The sequence below is a fragment of the Triturus cristatus genome, chromosome 6, assembly GCF_964204655.1.
Source record: "Triturus cristatus chromosome 6, aTriCri1.1, whole genome shotgun sequence".
Classification (NCBI taxonomy): domain Eukaryota; kingdom Metazoa; phylum Chordata; class Amphibia; order Caudata; family Salamandridae; genus Triturus; species Triturus cristatus.
Window position 1 is genome coordinate 592,773,255 of NC_140589.1, and position 19,902 is coordinate 592,793,156.

General features: G+C 38.6%; 1 protein-coding gene across 2 annotated transcripts in view; it reads left to right on the forward strand.

Annotated features, from left to right (window-relative positions):
• Positions 1 to 19,902, forward strand: part of CYB5R4 (cytochrome b5 reductase 4) — a 1,096,425-nt gene that overhangs the window by 58,822 nt on the left and 1,017,701 nt on the right. For both annotated transcript variants that reach the window (XM_085611035.1, XM_085611036.1), the window contains exon 2: positions 668 to 821. In XM_085611035.1, the coding sequence (XP_085467161.1) occupies positions 668 to 821 (154 nt within the window). The remainder of the gene's footprint in view (positions 1 to 667; positions 822 to 19,902) is intronic.

The following is a 19,902-nucleotide window of genomic DNA, read 5'->3' on the forward strand; positions in this document are numbered from 1 at the left end:
TGGACTCTCAATTCACTTTCAAATGATGACCAGAATTCAATAGCTGTCTTGGCACTTCCTGATCATTTGCAGGTTTATTGGTGGTCTTGTGATTTCCATTGAGATAGGAATTAAGGCAACTTTTTTGGCTTTACCAATGTTGTGCTTATATAGTTGCGGCTGGTTTGAACCATTATGCCAGAGCTGATTTGTATTTCCATTCTGGCACTGTAGATAAGCAACATCATCTTATGACAGAAATTGTCATTCTTTATTAGAGTAAATGGTGGAGACCAGACCTGTTTTGTTATGACTGAGACAGGGATCAGACTTGTTGGTTTAGAGAATATCCCTGTGGTCTTCACTCAACATTAAGTTTGTGTCCTTTGATAAGTTCACACTGAAACAAATGAAATTACGTAAGTATGAAGACCTGTTCTCCACATAATAACTTTTTTTCCTTACAATGTGGCAGTAATTAGTCAACAGGCATCTGCGGTGCTCTGTATTTTCTAGCAGTGTCCACCACAGAGATGTTTTATTTTGTGATAGTACCTGATGGCTTACTTCACCCTAAAAATCGGAATATTGCATGTTTAGCTGCTGAATAATGCACATTGATTAGGATATTTGAATTTGGCGTAGTAGATCCTGGATAGTGTTAAAATGTCATTTTGTTGTGTTTTAGGTACCTCTGAAGCCAGGAAGAAGTCTTATGGACTGGGTAAAATTGACAAAAAGCCACAAGGACTTATCAGGGCTAAAGGGGAGGTTCATTGAGGTAACAGAAGATGAGCTTGCCAAGCACAATAAAAAAGAAGACTGCTGGACGTGCATAAGAGGTATGTGAAATAATCTATTTGCGTGTTGGGCATATTTTCCCTCCATTTGAAGTTAATTCTTTGAAACGCAAGTTGTTTTTGTATTGCATTAGTTGCACTTTATCAGGGAAGTGTACAGAGGATACAACTTTGATATAGTCAACAAATGGACAAAACTTTAGTTTTAAAAAGCATTGGTTTTTGTTTCCAAACCAATGTCCATTGTGCCTTGATTCTCAAGACTCTTCTTTTTGAAGCCAGAAGTCTACTTGCCACCTTAATAGTTTGGCAGAATACATTGCTACAAAGGTTAAATAAAATATCACCAACATCTCCAATTTCTGCCTTATAACATTGATTTAGATTCCATCTAAACATGCATTGCGACAATTCTTTGGTGGTTTTGAATGATTAAATTATCATAGTTAGTTAAATTGCGGGAAGGAAGACCAGGGGGATTTTAATAAGATTGCTCTGGTATATCGAGCTTTTTTCAATTCTTTTAATTTAGTAACAATACTATGCAGGGATCGATTAGGGATAGGAGAGAGCATCATTAAACACTTTAATACATGTGCAATTAATACACTTACAAGGAGAAAAGCAATGTAAACTTTTAGCCTAGATAATGCAGAAAGTGGGAATTACAGGGGTGATTAAAGAACTTACAGAAATAGATGGCATGACGTTGGGTAGAAATTTTCAGGAGCTATTAAAAAATAATAATGATAACTTGTTTTTATATTTAAAGCTTCATAATGCATAATGTGTTCCCTTTGTAAGTGCTGCATGTAGGATTGCCACCATTCTTACCAGCCTGCACCTTAAAAATACCTACCAGGATATTAAAAAAACATCCAGATGGCAACTCTGGTTGCTGATAACAGGTGTTAGTATTGTCCAATTTATTGGTCAGAAATGTACTGACCTTGCAAGGATGGTAGACTGAGTATGATGTGCTGGAATTCAAATTTGTGATCTTCAGATCAATGCTTTTGTCACTGGCTAGCGTTCTATTCACTGAGGTGTCCTGAATTATTGTAGAGCAGGTGTTTTACTGCAATGGATGGTACAGAATATGGAATTAGTGGAAGCGGGCCAAATTAATAAACTTTTAGGTAAAGATAAAGAGGTGCTAGAATGACATATTATCACGAATATCAGTTGTTGCATCGAAGGTAGTTACAACATTTAAATAACATTCTACATGTTAAATAGTATTTTTAACCCAAACCCACCCACACAAATATATATATTCACTGAAAAAACCATAGGTTTCATGCACGTTATAGTTAGGAATTGGCATTTAAAAAACCTTAGAAATTCACTGAAAAAAACATAGGTTTCAGGGATGTTATAGTTAGCTGGACATTTCCCTCATACAAAACCCTAGAAATTCCCCCGTTATAGTTAGTTCAGCTAACTATAACTTGCGCCCCCCCGCAATGCACTGCTGATGACATCACATATTACATCAATCATGACATGGTCAGTGACATCACTGATGACATCACTGATGACATCTCAAATGACATCACTGATGACATCACTGATGACATCATCCATGTAATAAATTAGTGCATCTTCTCACACCCTAATATAACCTTTGATACACCGACTCAAAATTTCAGACGGCCATTCTCAAAAACATAGATACTCCAATACCAATAACTACATACCCACTCTTTGACTCTTAGGTCTACACACACCTCCACTCACTCACCTGTAGAGTCACTCATACTTACAGTCACTAAGGTACAGGACTATCATATGCATTTATATACCTATATAGACACTCAGACACCGCCAATCATCCATAGACATACTCACACACCTAGTCAATCATGCAAATAATTAATCACACTCCAATTTACTCACCTATACAGTTATACACACACAAGTTCACTTACTCATAAAAATACTACCACATTCTTACGCTCTTATACAATTACTGATACAAGCACACACTCATCCATACAGCCACTCTCACAATCACACACTCTCACATATACCCAGTTATATACTCTTACACACATATACCCTGCCTTTCACATATGTAGTTACTCACACATGTACCACTGAGATATACATTCAATCACTAACACACCCATACATACACTCACCCAACCATACAGTCCATCACAGATGCACTCTTAAAACCATGCACCCATAGAATCACCCACTCACACATCTATGCACAGAGTCACACACACCCTACCCACACAAACACTCGGGCACCCATACAGATACTCAGACAACCAATCAATAACCCATATAGACACTCATATAGCTATTCACAAAACCATGCAGCCACTTATACACCAAAAGACAGGCAGATACAGACATTCACACAGTTTAGTCACTAGTCTGCAGTAAGATACATTTAATGACTCACTTATAGAGTCATTCACGCACCTAGAAAATCATCCATTCACACACTTATACACCCACTCATTCTTCCATAGGCCTTTCCCTATATATGTTAAACATATTAAAACTTTACAGAAACATCAGTGATGTCATCAGTGATGTCATTTGAGATGTCATCAGTGATGTCACTGACCATGTCATGAGTGATGTAATATGTGACGTCATCAGCAGTGCATTGTGGGGGCACATCGAGTTATAGTTAGCTGAACTAACTATAACGGGGGAATTTCTAGGGTTTTGTATAAGGGAAATGTCCAGCTAACTATAACACCCCTGAAACCTATGGTTTTTTCTGTGAATTTCAAAGGTTTTTTAAATGCTAATTCCTATCTATAATTTATCTCTAAAGCTATGATGTTTAACGATTTCCATTGAATTTCAAAATTTTTCAATTTCAGTGTCAATTCCTTTAATTATGCTTTTTAAAAATAATTTTTTATCACCTTTTTTTAACTTAACTTTTCAATGAATTCTTTTAAAAATTAAAAAATATTATTTGTTTTTATTGGGTTTTTGTAAAAAAAATTGTTAATGTTTTAAAATATATTTTTATATTTTTTTAAAATATTTTTTAAACTATATTTTCAGAACTTTATTTATTTATTTTTTTTCCATTGTTTGGGATCCGCGCACCCTATGCGCACCGTTCACGATCCCTACCCGAAAGCATCCGCGTACGGTAAGCGTTGGGTACGTGTTTGGTGCGGAATTGCAATGCGACAGGTACACGCTCCAAGCCTATACGCGACACGTACGATGCAGGTTACGCGACGCTTGCGCGGTTCCACGAAGCGTCATGTGCGTGCAAGACGCAGTGGGTGCGCGAATCCCGTGAAATATTTAACATTTAAAAAAACATATATATATGTATTTCATGTAAATATTAATTGAAGGCAAACTCTAAACTACTCATAAAAGTAATATATTTTTACATCTAATCCTATATTCTTTTTAAATTCAATTTCACGGATGCGCGCTAGGTGCGTGCTGCGTAAGCGCATGGTGCGCGGATCCCATGTGACCTGAAAAAAAGAGATTTGATTGGTCCGATTACACTTCCTGTTCTAACTATTGAAAGCCCCCACCCATTTCAATCATTCTGCTTTGACCTTCTTTGGAGGAGCATCTCTTTGCAGAGAAGAAGCTTTTTTGACTAAGTTTTCACTTAGCTCAAACTTTTTTCTTTAGAAACAATGGCTTCAAGGCAGCAGGCATCTCCTTGATCTCCTCATTCATCTGAGGGTGATTTTTTGGAAGAGCCAGCACGCCCACCACGTTTTTCATCTGTGGTATGGAAATTTTTCACGTATCCTGAGGGGCAAACAAAGACCAATGCCACCTTGGTGACCTGAAAGATCTGCCAGAGAGTGCTGTCCCGTGGGGATCCAAACAAAAAATATTCCTGCGGAACTGCGAGCATGATGAAGCATCTGAGGACCCTTCATCCGGAAAACCTTGCTCGGGAGGAATGCCGCAGAATGAGTCGTTCCTGCTCCTTCGGATTCATCGCAGCCAAGCACTTCAAGAGTGGATCCTTCTGCACAAAATTTGGACATCCGTCCACAGTTCCAATACTTGAAAGTGCTCTGCATAAAATGCAATGCTATTTTATGCTTCGGGGAGCAGTCAATTGATCTAATCTGCCGCAAGCAAGAGAGTCACCATTGCTAGCTTTATATTTTTTTCCCCTGAAGTTCATTGTTTTGTTCCTCCAGTTCTGTTTTTTCCTTTTTTTTGTTCAAGAAAATCCCCCAAAATGTAAAAATTGTTCAAAAAAAGAAAAAAAAAAAAAAAAGAAAAAAAAAGTTCTTCTAAGAACTAACTTTCCTACTTTCCTGGTTTAAAAAAAGAGCTATATTTGTTTGTTGGTGTGTGAAAGTTTAGATGAATGCATGTGTAGTACGTAATTGACTGAATGAATGCATTAATAGCGTATGGTGAATGTATAAGTGCAGAACTATGAGGAAGTGCTGCAGCATCACACAGTAACCTTTTTAACTGCAGTGTGCTGTAGTACTTCCGAAGCACAGGGATGCAACATATGTACATAAATATGTTGCACATCTATGCTTCTCTCTGCACGGCTGCTTAAATTGTAGCCATGTGGTGACACAGGCACCCTTGCACCATAGTGGAAGGATATCTGTGTCATGTGCTGTTTGTTTTTGAGCAGAAAGACACACCTTCCTGCACAAAAACAATCAGTAAACACATTTTTCTCCTTCAATGTATGCTGAACATTTTAGCATGCATTGAAGATTTAAAAATGAGGAGAAGAGGGAGGAGCCAAGATGGCGACCGGGACGGCAGCGTAGACTCCCGGCTCCGTGAACCTCCGCATCCCGCACGGATATCCTGCACGAGATCCTCAACCTGTGCTACGCGGTCGTGTTTCTGAAGGAGAGTGGCCCCCGACTGAGTGACTCCGAGGTTTCTGGCTGCGGTACCGCCGGAGAAATGAGCATCTGAACTTTGCGGCCTGTGCGGCCCCGGGGCCGGGACCTCGAGTGGACGCCGTGGCCGGGTGGCAGGTCAACAACAGCGGTCTGTTGTGACTGGGTGGAGTCGGTCCACCGGAGCGGTGCCAAACTCGGCCTACATTTCGTCGTGGTCGTTTCTATTATCAAGCGTAGCGGACCGGGTGCATGCCCGGGGGTGCAGCTCTCAGATCCTCCGGTGGCTGACCCTGCCTTTGATAGTGAGCTGCCCGGCCGCCGCCCGTATCCTGCCCGGATCATTGCGGGCCGCCCCCGGATTTCTACGGGAGCCGGTCCGTGGTGGGGACGACTGTTGCCCGTGACCACGCAACGGATAATTTTTTGCCTGCCCCCGGAACCAGGTCGCCGGCGACGTGGACATCGAGACGCTTGTCCCGGGGTCCCGGCCCCGGTGAGGGTCGGGCATACTTGGCGGCCATCTTGTTGCGATGAAGCCTACCATCCTGTCCGCTGGGTCGCAGCGGGCTTGTGAAAGTGCGACTTTTGGGAGTGTGGCGGCGCGATCCCAGAGAGCTGTGCTGGGGTACGGCGACCTCCTCGAGGCCCTTGGTGCTCTTCACTCCTCCTTGATCCATGGTGTCGGGGTCTTGGGGAGTAAGCTCAACGGTGTGGCGTCGGCGCTGGAGCAATGGCGACCCGCCTGTCCGCACGTACACAGGGACTACTCACACTGCGCACAGGAGGAAACTTTGGCGGCCACCCCTGAGGTTAGTGCACAGCTGGACACTCCGGCCAGTATGCTACAGTGTGTTCGTCCGGTTGAGGGCCTGATCTGTCCCGGAGGCGCTGGCCCTGAGTGGGATGTGGTAGCCTCGTCCCGTACGTGCCCTCCTGCGACCCAAGGACAACTCCAGCAACTATTGTCTGCTTTGGCTGCTTCTGCCTTCCTGGACCTTGAGTGCAGTGCATATCCTGGGGCAGCACTGGGAAGCCTGTTTCTCCACGCTGCGGACTGTGTTGATGCTCAGAGACTTCCATCCCACCTGTATGCGTCGCTTCTCGGACGTTTTTGGACAATCCTCTACCTTGGAACATCGGATATGGTGCTGGGTCGAGGGGTAGGCATGGGCAGAATTCCAAAGAGTGGTCAGGGATAAGGCTGATCCTTCAGGGGTGGTCATCTAGTGGACGGGCGGGCTTAGGGGTTGCGTGCTCTCCTGGCATAGCTAACAGCATAATAGGTGCATAATGCTCCCCATCTTTCTTTGAGAAGATCGATTTTGTGCTGTTTATTGTTCACCTTGGGGGAAACTTGCCGTGCGGGAGGGAGAAGCCGGGGGTATGTTTTGAAGGCCCTCCTCCAGTTTATTAATACCCTCTCTACCCCCCCATCTGGTGGGGTTCTTTTCCTACTTCTTTTTCCCTATTCTTCTATATTTCGGGTCTGGTTCCAGGGCGACAGGCACACTGCTGGGGGGGGGGCCGTACTCATCTGCAGAGGTGCAGGGTGGGGGGTTGGGGGAGGGGATTCTTTAGTCTTTTTTTCTCCTTTTCCATGGCCTCCTTTTTCTTCTCTGTTTCTTTTTGTTTTTCTTTTTCTGGGATCAGCGTGATACACTTCTTTTGCTATGACTCGCTGCCGCTCCATGTGTACCACAATTTCCGGGGTGCTTTCCGGGAGTTCTGGCGGGGGACTGCAGGCGCCACTGCTTACGATATTCTTCCCCATCCTGATGTTCTTGTGTTTGCGCCTTTGACCTAACAGATTGCTGTAAATCGTTTCTGTCTATTACTCTGCATAACTGTAATTGCTGTTTGAAAATTGTCTGGCACCTGATCCTTCTGCCTTGTTTTATCATAAAATGAAAACCTTTTTCTCCTGGTGCCCTATCTACGCTGTTCACAATAGTAGCATTACGATTCTCCTCCCCGAAGTGCTGCCGTGTTTACATTTGCCTGTTTTTGCTCTGATTGCTTAGCGGCCGGCCCCGGGGGGTTGTAGGCTCATACCTGTTCGTGATTGAACTGTCAATAAAGGTTTTAAAAAAAAAAAAAAAAAAAATGAGGAGAAAAGAAAACAATTCTCCTTGTTGTGCTTTCGTACACCAATTACAGAATGGTGCAGCATTCACACACATATCGAGATTTATGATTTCTGATAAATCTGGAGATGTGTCTTTGTTCTATGAGTATTCAGTGCAATCATTCACAGCAACACTTATAGAACAACCTTTCAACGCAAAGTGGTGTGTATGATGTTGTATTTACATGGAGTAGAAAAAGTACACAGAGCGCCTTTTCCTCTCTTTGTAAATATGAAAGAGTGTCTTGTGCAATAACTATGTTACAAAAAGTGACATATTTTTGTTTTACAATTTCTTCTGAATGATAGAAGGTAAGCACAGAGTTTTGTCTGCAAAGATGCTCAAACAAGAATGATTGAAATGATTGCGGTCCTTCAATAGGTGCAATGGGAAATATTTTGAACCACTCAAATCTGTTTTTTTGGAGGTCACATAATATCCGATAACAGAGAGATTTCAAAACTACATAGGTATAAACAGAGTGTTTTTAAAAACTTGTTCAATATTTGTAGGTTCTGCCCATTCTGCATATTAATACTTAGTTAAACTTACCTTCACAGTAATAGAAATTAAAAATGGTATACATTTTTTTCAGATTTTTTTTTGCAATGTAAATTGATGTAAATTGCATATTTTAGAATTAGGATCTGTGAAAGAAAAGAAAAAATAGTTATAAAATGTAATAATACATTTTTTACAACACAGCATAATTTCAACAAATTAATTTGTTTGCCTTTTTTGCTGTTCTCAGAATATATTGAATTTCACTAGAAATAGTGATTTCAATCGTACTCATCACTTAACAGCGGGCAAAAAAAAAACAATCAAAAAGATTGTTTAAATAAACCCAACATGCTATTCTCAGTAAAATACCACAAAATACAAATCACACATATATGATATGCTTATGGCTAACAACATTTTATAACTTTAACTTATAAAAACTGTAAATGTTGTTGCTTAAAAATATTCACCGAGTCAATGAGCACAAAAAAGTCCATAATTCAAACATATACCTTTCCTTGAGGCCAAATGGTATTTTTGCACTCCTTTTTATGTAAATTGTCCAATGGTAGTCCTATTAAATTATAATAATAAATTCCTCAGAGAATGAATTATCTTCCTAAAACTTTGACTTTATAAATATTAGGTAGGAATTTGGTAATTCCCTAGGCAAACGTTGTTTGAAAACCAACTGGGAATCATTACAAAGTGTCCAGCCTTGTCACATTTTAGATAGGCAGGGTAATGTCCAGATGTGGTGGAAGGACCATCATGGAATATTATTGTAATTGCTACAAAAGTCCTTCCTGATATTGATAGTTGTCTTGCTACAATATGCTTTATTAAAGTATCCAATTTTCTTCCAAAAGCTGTACAACGTTGCATCATTAAAATTATGTATTGTCCATATTTTGTTAAAAATAATGTGGATAACCTTTCTGATTTACATTGGCTACACACCATGTTTTGATTTGCACCTTTAACTAATTTATTGAAAGACACTGATTTACAGTCTGGTAATGTTAAATACAGATATCTTTCAGTGTCTATATTAGTGGTACATGTATACATGCAATTTTCACAATGATGTTCCCATTTGTAAGAAAGGCAAAAATATTTTCTATTTCTACACCTTCATTTTCAAAAATGGTAAGCATATACATTAAAAATTCCTGAGCATCTTGTTGGATATTTTGTGTAAATTGTGTAGAACCAGAACACACATCCAAAAGATTACGAACATCTGAAACAGATTGTGTTTTACTTGTATCTGTTGTCAATTTTTGATAAGCAGAATACAACAGAGAACAAAATCTTTTTTGCAGATTCTGCATAATTTGTTCTTGCAAACCTTCAAGATAAAAAACAACATTGACCACTACATTAGCATAGCAGTTGACACCTGAACTATTTTCAAACTGATAACCAACAATCTCTTCAACAGTGTCCAATTTCTTTTTACGTGCAATCACAACATTATCTTGTTCTTTTCCCTTCTCGACACCTTCAGAACAGATATTCTCAAACCTTCTTTTTCGACCAATCACACGCTTTTCTAATACAGGATATTGACCTAAATTTGGAGCATACACCCTTCTTTACCTATTATACTATTTTACACAGTTTGCATCTGCAGTAACCTTTTGTCTCATCAAAATCAATCAAAAACAAACCAGATAATGTTCTGACTCGCGACAAAGCAACATATGCCATACCCTCTTTAAATACAGTAGATCCAATGTTCACCAATGCACTGTCTACACTAAATCCTTGAGATTTATGAATAGTCACTGCATAGGCCAGAGAAAATGGAAATTGTTTCCTACGGAGATATAAATCTTTAACAAGCAAAAAACTAACTGAACAACGACCAATTTCTTTAACTTCTTCAATCTGATCAAATTTAATTTTTAAAAATTCAATTCCTTCTTTTTTCTGATAATTAACAAAATCCACCACTTTACCTATTGCGCCATTAACTAAACCTTTTTCTACATCCAAATTATGCCTTAAAATTACCCGACAGTTTACACACGCATATAGTGTCTTTTCTAAACCAGCTGTTTTAGATTTTTTTTTCTCTAAAGAATCCAGTTTTGTGTTCAACTTTCCCATCAAAGTAATAGTGATTCCTTCATGCTGTATTTTATCGATGGCTTCCATTTTTATAATTCCTTCACTTTCCAGTTTCAATAGTTCTTCGTTGAATATGGAACACTCGCGCAGTGTTGGCATTAAGCAGATCACTGATTTATTTTCAGCAATTTTCATGTACACTTTTGCAGGAACTACATTTTCATTTGGAAACACATTGCAAAGTAATCGACTCTCCAAAGCTTGTTTGCCATGTTTTGTAAGAATTCCAATTCTTATATCTTGAAGAATACTTCCATATTCAGCATCATTTGCCTGTCGCATATTTGTTGTCAGTTCTTTGTATTCAAAATAAGTCCAAATGGTCACATTACCAACGCTACCAAGAGATTTTCTGGTATCTTCATGTGCAAGTGTTTTAAATACCGGTTGTCCTTTTACCGGAGTCAGTTGCAGTAGATCTCCAAAAACTATGATGTGTTTTCCTCCTAATAACACGTCATACTCTGTTTTAAGAATTTGCTGCATTCTTAAATGCACAAAGCTAAGCATCAAGTTTGAGACCATGCTCACCTCATCAATAATGAGAAGTTTCATTTTCTTCAGGACTCTTGAAACTTCACAACAAGCTTCTCCAGATAGCTTGTGGTATTCCAATTTGTTCTCATGCTCTACTGGTAGCATTAGTAAACGATGTAAAGTAATTCCTTTAATATTATGTGCTGCCAACCCAGTTGGAGCAGTGACAACACAAGACAAATGTGACTCAGTTGTTTTCTGCAGATAACTTGAAATTACTTTAATTAAGAAACTTTTTCCTGTTCCATCTTGACCACTCACATACATTCGGATAGGGTGAAATGATGTACATGAGTACCCTTTCTTTTCATGAAGTAATCCATGGTCAATCTGCTCTTTCACTTGTTGATATATTTGTTTCTGTTCAACATTTAGTTGTTCTTCCAAGTTTCCTAACTGCATTACATCTTCTTGAGCTTGATACATTGCTGTCTCCACCTCATTCATGGAAGTCGCTGCTTCATTTTCAACAATTGGTTGTCCTAGTGGATCTTGACTCAGCAGAACTTTGACTGTCTTGAGAACTGTTTCTAGCAATCTCAGCTGCAATTGTAGCTTCTTGATCAATTTCATCATTCAACATTTTGACATAATTTGCGAAACCACTGCATTGTATGCTATCTTTAGAAGCATTAAATGAATCTTCATAGCTGGGAAAATCTCCAAGTAATTCCAGTTCTAAACGCCATGGTTTGAACATTTGCAAAAGGGCTAAATAGTAAAATTCCCTTTTGTCAGCAGTGTCACAACTCAGTTTCCTGTGATTCATTAAACTTCCTTTCCTTTGTTTCACCAGACATCCTTCGGAACCAATCACTGCATATTTTCCATCATTGATGTTCTCTGTAGTATTCCGTTTAAAAGTGTAGTTTTGCAGCACTTCATAGAGACACCTGTTCTCAAGGTGATGACTTCTGTTTGGGTAATATGTGTCCAACATATTCGTTTTCAAAATATCTGTACTTTCTGGTTCTTTTTCTGCTAAATATTCAATTTCTTGAACAGATTTCGGTACCCGATTTCGCATTCCTGCAAGACCTTGACTCATCCAAATGATTCTTCTACTTTTGGAATATAGACTTGCAGATGATAACCGATCTGAACATTCATATGCTCCAATTTCACGATGCGATAACATCTTCAAACTGAAACTGTATAATTTCTTACTTAGAGTCTTCGTTTGAGAAATCTCTTCCCACATTTCTTTCAATTCAGTCTTTTCTGATTTAGTAATGTAGGACGTGACATATCGAGCAACAGCAATGCAATTGTCCGCAACATACTGAACATCCATGTTAGCGTTCCACATGGATAAAATAACTGGATTGTAGTCATTTATGTATTTCGATTCTTCGCTTCTTCTTAAGTTGTAGGTATTTTTCAGAGACTTTCTTGTGATGGTATGTTGCATAGCTGACATAAAACTGTTCACTCTTCCTTTGGATAATACAGGACGTGGAAATCCAAAACGACATTTGGTATAGAACTTATCCTTTGACTTGTACTTTCGTCGACAGTATTTTCCACACCTATGTCTTTGGAATCGTAAGACTTGTTTTAAGTTTTTATCTTCTTTGCTATTGTGTACAGCACATGTGGCATAATCTTCAATGAAAGACAAAACAGTTTCATCTGAATCTGTTCCAAATTTGGGGGCGTCCTTGATCCATAACAGCATGTGTATATGAGGAGCACCTCTTGCTTGATACTCCTTTCTCCAAAAGAAATCCACAACTTCTCCAAGAGGAGGATTCTTTTTATTGCAGATGAAAGACATCATAGCTTCAAATCTATGATTGAAATATCTGCATACATTAACAGGATCCAAGGAGCACAATTCTCCAGGTGTCTTGTATTCAATATTTTTTATATTGGAAGTTGCCTCTCGAAGAAATTCAACTAAATCGTCCCAAGCATACTCAGCACAGCTTAGTGTAACAAACCATGTAGGAGTTCCCAAGTTCCGTAGCATACATTTCAGTTCTCCATGACGACGGTACCAATATTCATTAGTCCCACGCTGACATGCCATCAGATTAATCAACTTAGATTCTAAATGATCATCTCTCTGATGCACTTTATCCATAAAATCCTTTGCAGTTACATTTTGCAGATGCATTCCAGTTTTTAAAATTTGATTTACTGCATATGAAAGTCCAGACAAGTCACTTTCAAACAGAAGATGAAACATATAAGGGATACATTGTCGAAATCTTGGATCTTCTGCATATAATCTTGTTGTCCAATATTCCGATGCAGGAATCTGCACAGGACGTTCATCATATCGTCTACCTTTTCCTGTTGGAAACAACTGCGGGAAACAACGAGCTTCCAAGCTCTCTTCCCATACACTCTTGGGACTTCCTGTTGCTTTTTTCATTTGAAACAACTCAATTGTATTCCCCATCACCTCTTTGGAATGAAGTGGATGTACACTGTAATGTTCATAGATTTCTTCACATCTGGACATGTCCACTTTTTCAATTTGTCCACTTAATGTTTCAGTATCTTCTGCTAAATCTATTTCTTCTTCTCCTACAAACACATTTCTATAGTACTCATTATTTTTTAACAGATACAATGATGCCTTTTGCACTTTTCTAACATCCACTAACTCTTGCCAGATTTTCTTATTCTTAGTAGGAACACCATTAACTAGAATGACTAGTGGCTCATTTTCTGCATGGTCTACACCAATAGTTTCAATATTTTTCCTTAAATCTAACGGTAAATACACAACTCTTCCTTTCAATCCTCTTTTCAACTCTGATGGAGGTAATTTACCTGTTTTAGGCTCCATACGAACTATAGCCTGAAACGGGTGAACACATTGAATGAGAATAGACTCATACGTATTTAAATCTATCAGCTCTGGAGGAATAGCAACCAACTCTAGATTATTATGAACAGCTCTAGCAGGCATTTTATTCTCATCTAATTTGTTATAACAATATTTGCAAATACGCTGCTCAGATCCCAAATCAAAACAATCCTCTACCAACGAATAAGTTGCAAATTCCATCCACTTATCATTATCTTCTATTTCACTTTTTAAATACAGATTGACACCCCTAGTCTAATTTTTATAGTGACTTCGCCGACAACAAATACAAGAAACATTTGGTCTTTCACCTGAAATTACCTTAAACTTTGTGATTTCATCCACAACATTTTTTGTAATTACGGGTTCTACATTGTCTTCAACATTTTGTTCTACTAATGTGTCCGTTTCTGCACTCTCTTGCTGAGGACCAAAGTAACAAAACTCAATATCATCACAAACCTTCTTCACATCTGATACTGACCCACTCAAAAGAACACTCAACTCATTTAACTTTAGTGCTGGACTTTTTGCATAATACAATCTTCTCACTAACTTCTGCATTTGAGTATGATGTACTGCCAGCATCCTGAAATGGTGAAAAACACTTTGACAAACTTTCCTAGAAAGACAAGCCAGAGAATGACCTTGCAAACCAGTATTTTTTCTCACTCTGCAAGGGTCTAGTCCTTGCAACACCTTAATCTTTTGTTTAACACTTTTTTTACTATATGCTCGTAAAAAACGACATAATTTATCAATAGATTCCTGTCGTACACTACAAATACTACTGCAGTCCCAAGTGTACACATGGTGTTTAGGACGTCTCCCTAGAACTTCATCAGCTGCCACTTCTTCTGCATTTCTTTCAATCATTTTCTCTTTCTCAATTGGACAACCATCTCCAACCTCATAACCCCTACCACTGGTGTCAACTGCATACAGTAATGTTTTGCTCTGTAAATAACTCTCTTCATTAAAGAAAGGCTCTGAACTGGAACTGTGTTTCTATTCTCCCAAAAAAAATCACAAAAATGTTTTCTATTAATTACTCTTTTTCTCCTACTTTTGGCCTTCATTAAATGGATTGGTTTATCTAGTGATCGAATTCTGTTTAATACTAAAATAAATAGTTTCCTTTTTACTTCAAAAGCCTTTTCAACAATGTTTTCAATATGCTTCTTCTTTTTATAAAATGGAGCTCTCTTTTTATATTTCTTCACATCTTTCAGCAAATTATGTACTCCCTTGTAAAATATTTTTTCGCGTAATTCCTTATACTGTTTTTGCCTTCTTTTACCATACTTTGTCTCCTTTGACTGAACATTTGCTTTTTTGATTTTCCTCTTATTTTGAATATTTTTTCTAGTTGAAGCATTCTCAGTGGTTTCAGCATTCTGTACATTCTGTTTGCTCCTACAAACATTTTTAATAAATTGCTTTGTGATCTTACCAGAAGATTTTTTTCTTTTTAGCCACATTATCTTCTACATTCAATACTTGTGGTTGATGTTTCTTCAAGTAATTCTCCTGTCTCTGTTCTTTTCTTTTTTTTTTTTTCTGGCATGATTTCTCTATTTCAACGTTGAAAAACAGTATCTGTAAAAAAGAATCACAAATAAAAGTATATTAATAACTTTCAAATACATACTATTCTATTACTGTAGAAACACATTTTATATAAAAACTGACTAAGAAACTATAGCCCTGAAGCACAAGTGTAACGATGGTTAAAACACTACATGCATAGTGCATACTACTTTGAAGCAGTTCATGCCCTAAAGCCTACCTCACTAAAAGACTACATGCTAACTGACTGAATGATTACAGTACTATAAGGAGACACACTGGGTGAGTGACAGGGTGTTTGCTAGAAGTGTATGAATACTGACATGGATATTGATGGTGTGAAAGACAAGTGTGTAGGTGATTAGAGACCTACATGCATAGTGGACACGTGTTTGAATCCATCCATATGATAAGGCCTGTCTTAGTCCAATAGTACTTGCATACTGACTGAATGTTTTGAGTATTGCAAGGAGAGTGCCAGGATGAATTTATAAGTATTTGTATTTTGGTGCAGTAAATACATTAGTACATGGTGCTGAATAAGTCACTGGAGAAGTATAAGGGGAGTGACAGAGTGTTTGCGGGAACAGTATGAATACTCTCTGGGATATTGAAGGTGTGAAAGACAAGTGTGTAGGTTGCTATAGACCTACATGCATACTGGATAGACGTTTGAAACAGTCCATAGAGTAACACTTGGATCACTGCAAAACTACCTGGAAGTGTATGAATACTGACTGGGGAATTGAAGGTGTGAAAGACACGTGTAGGTGGTTAGAGGACTGCATGCATACTGGATAGGCATTTGAAGCAATTCATGTACTAAGGCCTGGCTCACTGCATGAGTACTTGGGTACTGACTGAATGATTAGAGTACTGCAAGGAGAGAGCCTGGGTGAATTTATAAGTGGTTGGCTTTTGGCGCAGTGAATGGATTAGTACATGGTGCTGAATGGGTCACTGGAAAAATATAAGGAGAGTGACAGAGTGTTTGCTGGAACTGTATGAATACTGTCTGGGATATTGAAGGTGTGAAAGACAAGTATGTAGGTGGCTAGAGACCTACATGCATAGTGGATAGACGCTTGAAACAGTCCATAGAGTAACACTTGGATCCCTGCAAAACTGCCTGAGTACTGACTGAATCATTTGAGTACAACAAAAAGAGTGACTGGGTGAATCTTTTTAAGATTTTGGATTCTAGTGCAGTGAATAGATTAGTACTTACTGCCAAATGAGTCAGTGGAGGTGTGCAATTAAAGTGACAGAGTGTTTATTGGAGTTTATAGATACTGACAGAGAAATTGAAGGTCTGAAAGGCAATTGTGTTGGTAGTTAGAGGCCTCCATGCATAGTGGAAACATGTTTGAATCAATCCATGTGCTAAGGCCTGCCTCACTCCATTAGTACTTAGGTACTGACTGAATGATTAGACTATTGCAAGAAGCGCACCTGGGTGAATTTATAAGTGTTTCAGTTTTGGCGCAGTGAATGCATTAATACATGGTGCTGAATAATTCACTAGAGCAGTGCAAGGGGAGTGACAGGATGTTTGCTGGAAGTACATGGATACTGACTGGGGAATTAAAGAAGTGAAAGACAAGTGTGTAGGTGACTAGAGGCCTGTATGCATACTGGATAGGGGTTTGAAGCATTCCATGTTGTAAAGCCTGGCTCGCTGCATGAGTACTTGGATACTGTCTGAATGATTAGAGTACAGCAAACAGAGTGCCTGGGTGAATTTATAAGTTTTTGTGTTTTGGCGCAGTGAATGGATTAGTACATGGTGCGGAATGGGTCACTAGAGGAGTACATGGGGAGTGACAGGGTGTTTGCTGGAAGTGTATGGATACTGACTGTGGAATTAAAGGTGTGAAAGAGAACTGTGTAGATGGTTAGAGGACTGCATGCATAGTGGATAAGCATTTGAATCAATGCATGTGCTAAGGCCTGCCTCACTCCGTTACTACTTGAATATTAACTGAATGTTTACAGCATTGCAAGGACAGTTCCTGGGTGAATACATAAGCAATGACTGCCTTCTAATTCTACCAAACAGGAATGTTTTTAAGCAGTTATGCGTATTCAAAGATATGAAGTACCCAAATGCTTCTCTCACAGTGGTTCCCAAATGCACACAGGCTCACAGTGTGATTTTATACAAGCAACACTATCCTAGGAGTTTACCAAAACTCATTCACTAGTCTTAAAGGGGTAAGGGTCCTGCACACAATCTACATATTAAAGTACTGCACTTTAGTGTCAAAGCCTGACTGATTTTATCAATGCATAAGCAAAGTCTGGCTTCTAATGCTACTAAAACTTGACAACATGACAGGTTTTAAAATAGTTATCTGTCAGGAAATACATGATGTGACCAAATGCTTCTCTCACAATGATTCCCAAATGCACACAGACTCACAGTGTGATTCTAGAAAAGCAACACTATCCCTAGGAGTTTACCAAAACTCATTCACTACTGTGGAAGGGGTAAGGGGACTGCACACAATCTACATATTTAAGTACTGCACTTTAGTGTCAAAGCCTAACTCATTTTATCAGTGCATAAGCAAAGACTGGCTTTTAATGCTACTAAAACTTGACATTATGACAGGTTTTAAAACAGTTGTCTGTCAACAAATACACGATGTTTCCAAATGCTTCTCTCACAATCCTTACCCGAATGCACACAGACTCACAGTGTGATTTTAGGCAAGCAACACTATCCTAGGAGTTTACCAAAACTCATTCACTAGTCTGGAAGGGGTAAGGGGACTGTTCAAAATCTACATATTTCAGTACTGCACTTTACTGTCAATGCCTGACTCATTTTATCAATGCATAAGGAAAGACTGGCTTCTAATGCTACTAAAACTTGACAACATGGCAGGTTTTAAAACAGTTATCTGTCAGCAAATACATGATGTTACCAAATGCTTCTCTCACAGTGGTTCCCAAATGCACACACACTCACAGTGTGATTCTAGACAAGCAACACTTTCACTAGGAGTTTACCAAAACTCATTAACTACTATGGAAGGGGTAAGGGGACTGTACAAAATCTACATATTTCAGTACTGCACTTTACTGTCAATGCCTGACTCATTTTATCAATGCATAAGGAAAGACTGGCTTCTAATGCTACTAAAACTTGACAACATGGCAGGTTTTAAAACAGTTATCTGTCAGCAAATACATGAAGTTACCAAATGCTTCTCTCACAGTGGTTCCCAAATGCACACACACTCACAGTGTGATTCTAGACAAGCAACACTTTCACTAGGAGTTTACCAAAACTCATTAACTACTATGGAAGGGGTAAGGGGACTGCACACAATCTACATATTTAAGTACTGCACTTTAGTGTCAAAGCCTGACTCATTTTATCAATGCACAAGCAAAGACTGGCTTCTAATGCTACTAAAACTTGACAACATGACAGGTTTTAAAACAGTTGTCTGTCAGCAAATACATAATTTTACCAAATGCTTCTCTCACAATCCTTACCCAAATACACACAGACTCGCAGTGTGATTGTAGACAGACAACTATCCCTTGTACAAAATACATTTACTAGTCTACAAGATCTAAGGTGACTGCACACATTGCACAAAATCTACTACTACAGATTAGTACCAAAATGTTTCTCTCAAAATGATTCCTAAATGCACACAGACTCACTGTGTGATCCTAGACAAACAACACTATCCCTTGCACTACACCAAAACACATTTCTTAATCTACGAATACTACATTTTAGAGTAGAAACATGACTCATTTTTCAAATTCATAAACAATGACTGATTTCTAATTGTACCAAAATATAAAAAACAGCACAGTTATCTGTCTGCAAACACATGAAAAACACAAATGCTTATCACAGAATGATTTCTACATGCACACACACTGTCAATAAGATTGTAGACAAAAAAAAGTAATCCCTGCACTTTAGCAGGAGAAATACATTAGTCTGATTAAAATCAAAATAGACCACATACATCTCCTCACAATTAAATAACTCACCTTTCAAGGTGTTTTGTAGATTAGGAAGTATATCAGTCACACACCAGATTTTCTTATACAGAATCTCTGCACTGTGCACCTGTCAGCAAAACCAAAGAATGGCAAAGTTTCCCTCTCATTTTCCACACATATACATGTAAACATCAAATCACATTCCTTCCCACATAAATTCAAAAGCTAACACACATTTCTATTGGTTAAACATTTCAACCCTTTCCAAATGACAAAAATTTGAACCCTACCCCCAATCTGCTAATCAAAACAGCAAGTGTGCTTGACTTTTCAACATATCAGCTTATCGTATATAATGTTCCTTTCAATCACTTTTTGTTAACCAATAAGAATCATGCGTTTAAAAAACAGAAACATGCATCGTACCTTTCAGTGTAGAAGGTTGTCAAACAACTAATGATTTCTTGTCTTTTTTCAAAACTGCATCTTAGCCACCATTTTAGAAAAATCTTACTTTTCAAAACTGCCATTTCATTTACAGAGACCATCTGAGTGCATCCAGACCTCCCTTCAAGATGCTTAGAGTGTGGATTGTGGGACACAGCTAT